This window comes from Trichoderma citrinoviride (genome assembly GCF_003025115.1).
Source record: "Trichoderma citrinoviride strain TUCIM 6016 unplaced genomic scaffold BBK36scaffold_14, whole genome shotgun sequence".
In the NCBI taxonomy this organism is placed as follows: Eukaryota; Fungi; Ascomycota; class Sordariomycetes; order Hypocreales; family Hypocreaceae; genus Trichoderma; species Trichoderma citrinoviride.
In genome coordinates, this window is record NW_020194722.1 from 637,128 (window position 1) to 641,288 (window position 4,161).

The 4,161-nt window shown below is 52.8% G+C and overlaps 1 protein-coding gene across 1 annotated transcript; it reads left to right on the forward strand.

Moving 5' to 3' along the window:
- On the forward strand, positions 1-2,198 carry BBK36DRAFT_1136398 (tyrosine protein phosphatase). The gene is given in 7 exon segments (XM_024892963.1): positions 1-18; positions 38-48; positions 188-258; positions 323-501; positions 648-1,944; positions 2,048-2,108; positions 2,178-2,198. The coding sequence occupies 2 exon segments, from the start codon at positions 455-457 to the stop codon at positions 1,933-1,935; spliced, it is 1,335 nt and encodes a 444-aa protein (XP_024746490.1). The 5' UTR covers positions 1-18; positions 38-48; positions 188-258; positions 323-454; the 3' UTR covers positions 1,936-1,944; positions 2,048-2,108; positions 2,178-2,198.
- The last annotated feature ends 1,963 nt before the right edge of the window (positions 2,199-4,161 follow it).

Below are 4,161 nucleotides of genomic sequence, written 5' to 3' on the forward strand. Positions count from 1 at the left end.
TGATTGCTGCCTCATGAACCCAACAGCTGCGCAACTGATACGACGGTCGTTTACCTGAATGCTGCATTGAAGCCTTCAGACTCACCATATTCTAGAGGTTTTCGCATATTTACTTCGGCTTAGATCAGAGCTCACAGACAGGGGTCGATACAGACGGATTTTCCCCTCTTCGATCACACTCATCAGACAGACTCTATCCATCAGCAACGACTTTCTCTTCTCTTCGGCTCTCAGCTCATATCTCGTCATTTACTCTTTCAATTCATACATAAAAGCAAACCTTCATAAGTCAACAGGCCAAAGCAGCCTGTTACACACCACCATCGTGGCCCCGTCATCAGATAAATCGGCTTCAGTGCCGGCAGACGTCCCCCCTGTCGAGGGCGGGAGGGAGCAGGTTGGCCATCGGCTCGAAGTGGCGGCGCACAACGCCCTGGAGAAGAGCGTCATCGAGATGGCGCTGAGCACAATCGAGGGGGTGCCCAATCTCTATGTCGGAGGGTGAGTGTTCGATGTTGATGCCAATATTGCTGATGAAGATATGTTCCCATGTGTATGGTGCTTACACATCTATACGTCTTGATACATTTAATGTCAAACCATCAACTAAAAGTCACACCACAGCTAATGCAAGAACCCCTCTACAGTCTATGGGCCCTCCGCCGCTCACAATCGCTTCTGGACCGCAAGATCACACACGTCCTGTCCCTCGTCTCCTTCAACCCTTCCAGTCTCAAAAACTTCAAGGACGAGCCCTTTTCCGAGTACGGCAAGCCGTTCAAGCATCTTCTCATTGACATTGACGATGTCGAAGACTCGGATCTCCTCATTGAGCTGCCAAGGGCCGTCAAGTTCATCGACGAGGGCCTCCGGAGCGGGAGGAGTCAGCACCAGAGCTCCAACAGCGATGCTGTGGCTAGTGTAGTGGAGGCAGTTGAGAGCATCAGCCTGGATGCCTCCAAGGAGCCAGGCCAGTCCACATCAAATTCAGCAGCAGCACCAGCTCAAACCTCAAATTCAGGATCACCTCCACGGAACCCCCCCAAACGCGGTGCCGTCTTCGTCCACTGCGCCGCCGGAAAATCTCGTTCCATCTCCGCCATCATCGCCTACCTTCTCTGGCGTTACCCGGATCGCTTCACCGGCCCTGCAGGCTCACAGCTGGCTGCGACTCTACCTGAAGACCAGCATCCGGAAGACAGCTACAGGTCCTTTAGCGAGCCCGTTCGGGCAGCCCTGGCGCTCATCAAGCAGACGCGACCCCTTGCCGGCCCCAACACGGGCTTCATGGCCCAGCTCGATCTATGGTGGCAGATGGGCTGCCCTGCCGACGGCGATATGGAGGCCCAGCCCATCTACCAGAGGTGGCTGTATCAACGCGCCGCCAGGGAGAGTCTCGCCGTGGGACAGGCGCCGTCACAGCTGTGGTTCGAGGACGAGGCTGCAGCTCAGTCAACGTCAGATCCGTCAGCCTCGCCCTTGTCATCGTCATCGTTGCCTTCTTCGGCCCCAACGGCGGACCGGAAGCTCCGCTGCAAGAAATGCCGCCGCATCCTGGCCACAGGGCCCTTCATCGTCCCACACCAGCCGCGCGCGTCGGGGACCACTGAGGACGACGGCGACAACGGAGTCCCCTCTCCGCCGCCGCCGCCCTCGAGCCCGCTCTGCCAGCACTTCTTCGTCGAGCCCCTCAGCTGGATGCGCGCCGAGCTGGAGAAGGGTGAGCTGAGCGGCCGGCTCGCGTGCCCCAACCCGAAGTGCGGCGCCGGCGTGGGCCGGTACGACTGGAAAGGCTTCCCGTGCTCGTGCGGCGCTCGAGAGGACCCGGCCTTTTCGCTGCAGAAGGCCAGGGTCGAGGAGGAGGTCTCCAGGGCGGCCCTGCGGATGCCTCCTGGCCGAGGCGGCAGCGGCAGCGGCAGCAAGGGCAATTTGTGATGATGATGAGAAGACACTTCAGTTAGCGGGCTAGGATAGCACCGGGGTGGTGAAAATGATCATCGCCAGGGGGGGCGTTGGAATTCCTGAGCTGATTACTATATGCTCAGTCATGTGGCTCGATGTGACCGTCGAGCTTGAATATCATGCATCGCCATGTGCCAAAATAGAGTACTACCACGTCCTTGTCGCATATAGGGCCGTTTGTCTATGCATAGAATCGACGATGGCTCTTCCTTGTCCCTGCCTCGCCTACTTCGTCTTACTTGCTACACCGGGTATCTGGATTATACTATTCAGCAGTGACGCGGCACTCGTATACATTCGGTGGCCAAGAGTTATAGCTCAGCTGATAATCAATCTACATACACGACTCGGATCCAAAAGACAGAGACGGTATGAGTCGGGAAAGAGGAGAAATGGTATCAAATTGTAATCACTAATTCTCCGGTACAAAGAGGACCAGCGCTAGCAAATAAACACAGCAAGATTAGAAGCTGACAAGCACATGGCCGGCCGCGTCAGATTCATGGCCTTTTTTCGCCTCCCCCTCAATCCACTCTTTGCCTATCACTTTGCCTATCACTTGCCCTATATCTTTGTAATAGACTAATAGCCCATTCTTACGTTTGTGTAAGATAACTCTCGGCAACCAGAATAGTGACCGTCGAACAACGACAATACTCTTTCAAATAGTAAGGTACTGTACGGAGCAGATATTACTCCGATGTACTGTCGGAGATAGTCGTAGTAAGCCCAACTACAATGCCGAGACGGCGCTCTCACCTTCCCCTTTCCAGTCGAATAAACCGACGGTAACATGTCATGATGGCCCATCACTTACATGACAATACATACGTACCCTGCACTTCCTCATGCAGGTTCAGGTAGCACTCGGTGAACACACGTCCACAACAGACGGAGTAATCACGTCTTCATGCGCGGAAGTCGAAAGCCGCAGACGCCCTATGAGGACGAACAAGGGGCCTTCGACAACAATACCACCTACCTACCCAAGCAGCCATTGGTAGATGGATACAGCTGGTAACTTAGTAGTAGAGGAGACCCAAGCACGTCATTTGGACATTGATATTGACTACTACCGACAAGGCGGGTTTGTTCTCCCGTCGGCCGCTGAACCGCTTGCCAGTCATAAAACTCCCATCGTCATCCCATATTCAAAAGAGCAGGTGCTTTTCAGCATCCCCCCATGAAATGGGAAATCTTGGAGGGCAATCGCAAAGGATTCTGATCCCGGCCTATCTGGCGGTCCGATCGGCCCCGACATCCGGCCTTTTTTATCTTCTGATTGCCTGATGAGACTGCTACAATTCAGCAGAGGGTGGAACAGCGTCGTATCCCGATTCTTAAAGAGGGAGTCAAGTGCGTAAAATGGCATCTTTCGACAGCCAACAAAACCCCAAAGGTCGTCATGTGTTGCTGCTTATGAAAAGGACCATGCATGTATTACCCAGTTCGTTGTCCGTCTTTTGCTACTTTCGGCCGCCTTTTCCCATCCGTAAAGCCTAACAAAGCAACAAGACAAAAAAAACCGACAAGGGGCAGAAGGGATCGGCCTTTTGGGGGTGTATGTATGTACTATCCGGATGTCGCCTCTTAATCGCGATAGTATTCAAAATCCCACCAATCGGACTTTTGTGATGTCAATTACTTCTTCGCTTTCGCTACTCCTTATTCAGCCCAGTTGCAAGAGACGAAGAAGATCAAGGAATAGAAAGCCAAGAGCATGTCAACATCACAACCCGGGGCTTGGCATTTGTAACACCGTAAGAGAGAAAGAATAGTCTCTTGAATATGCTGGGCTGACTTCGCATGTACAAAGTACTTGTGCACTTTCCGCTTTGATATACCTAGTAGCTTGATGGTCTAGTAGGCATGGAGTCTAGCAGTAGCAAGTTTGTCTTCTTTGTGCGACGACTGCATACAATAGCCTGATGGTGACAACCAGTTTGCATTGCTTTCTTCACCCCTGTTCTTTGCATCTCACCTCTTGCTTCCGCTTATCAAACCATCTGGCCCCTCAGTTGTCTCCAATTCCCATCGTTGACATTTGTATACCCGTTATCCGTATGCTTTGTTGTTTGTCTCTGAAGAGTTCAGAACTAGAGTTGTCATGTAGTTCAAGAAAGAAATATGGAACGACGTAGTCATCCAGGCAACTGAATAAACCAGCACGAGCCCTAGGCTGAGGCGTGAAGCTAAGAC

What these genes read in the sequence shown, in the direction of transcription:
- BBK36DRAFT_1136398 (XM_024892963.1), top strand. Translation starts at nt 455, where the DNA reads ATGGCGCTGAGCACAATCGAGGGGGTGCCCAATCTCTATGTCGGAGG. An exon ending in CCCAATCTCTATGTCGGAGG is followed by an intron (nt 502 to 647) that starts GTGAGTGTTCGA and finishes ACCCCTCTACAG; the next exon opens with TCTATGGGCCCTCCGCCGCT.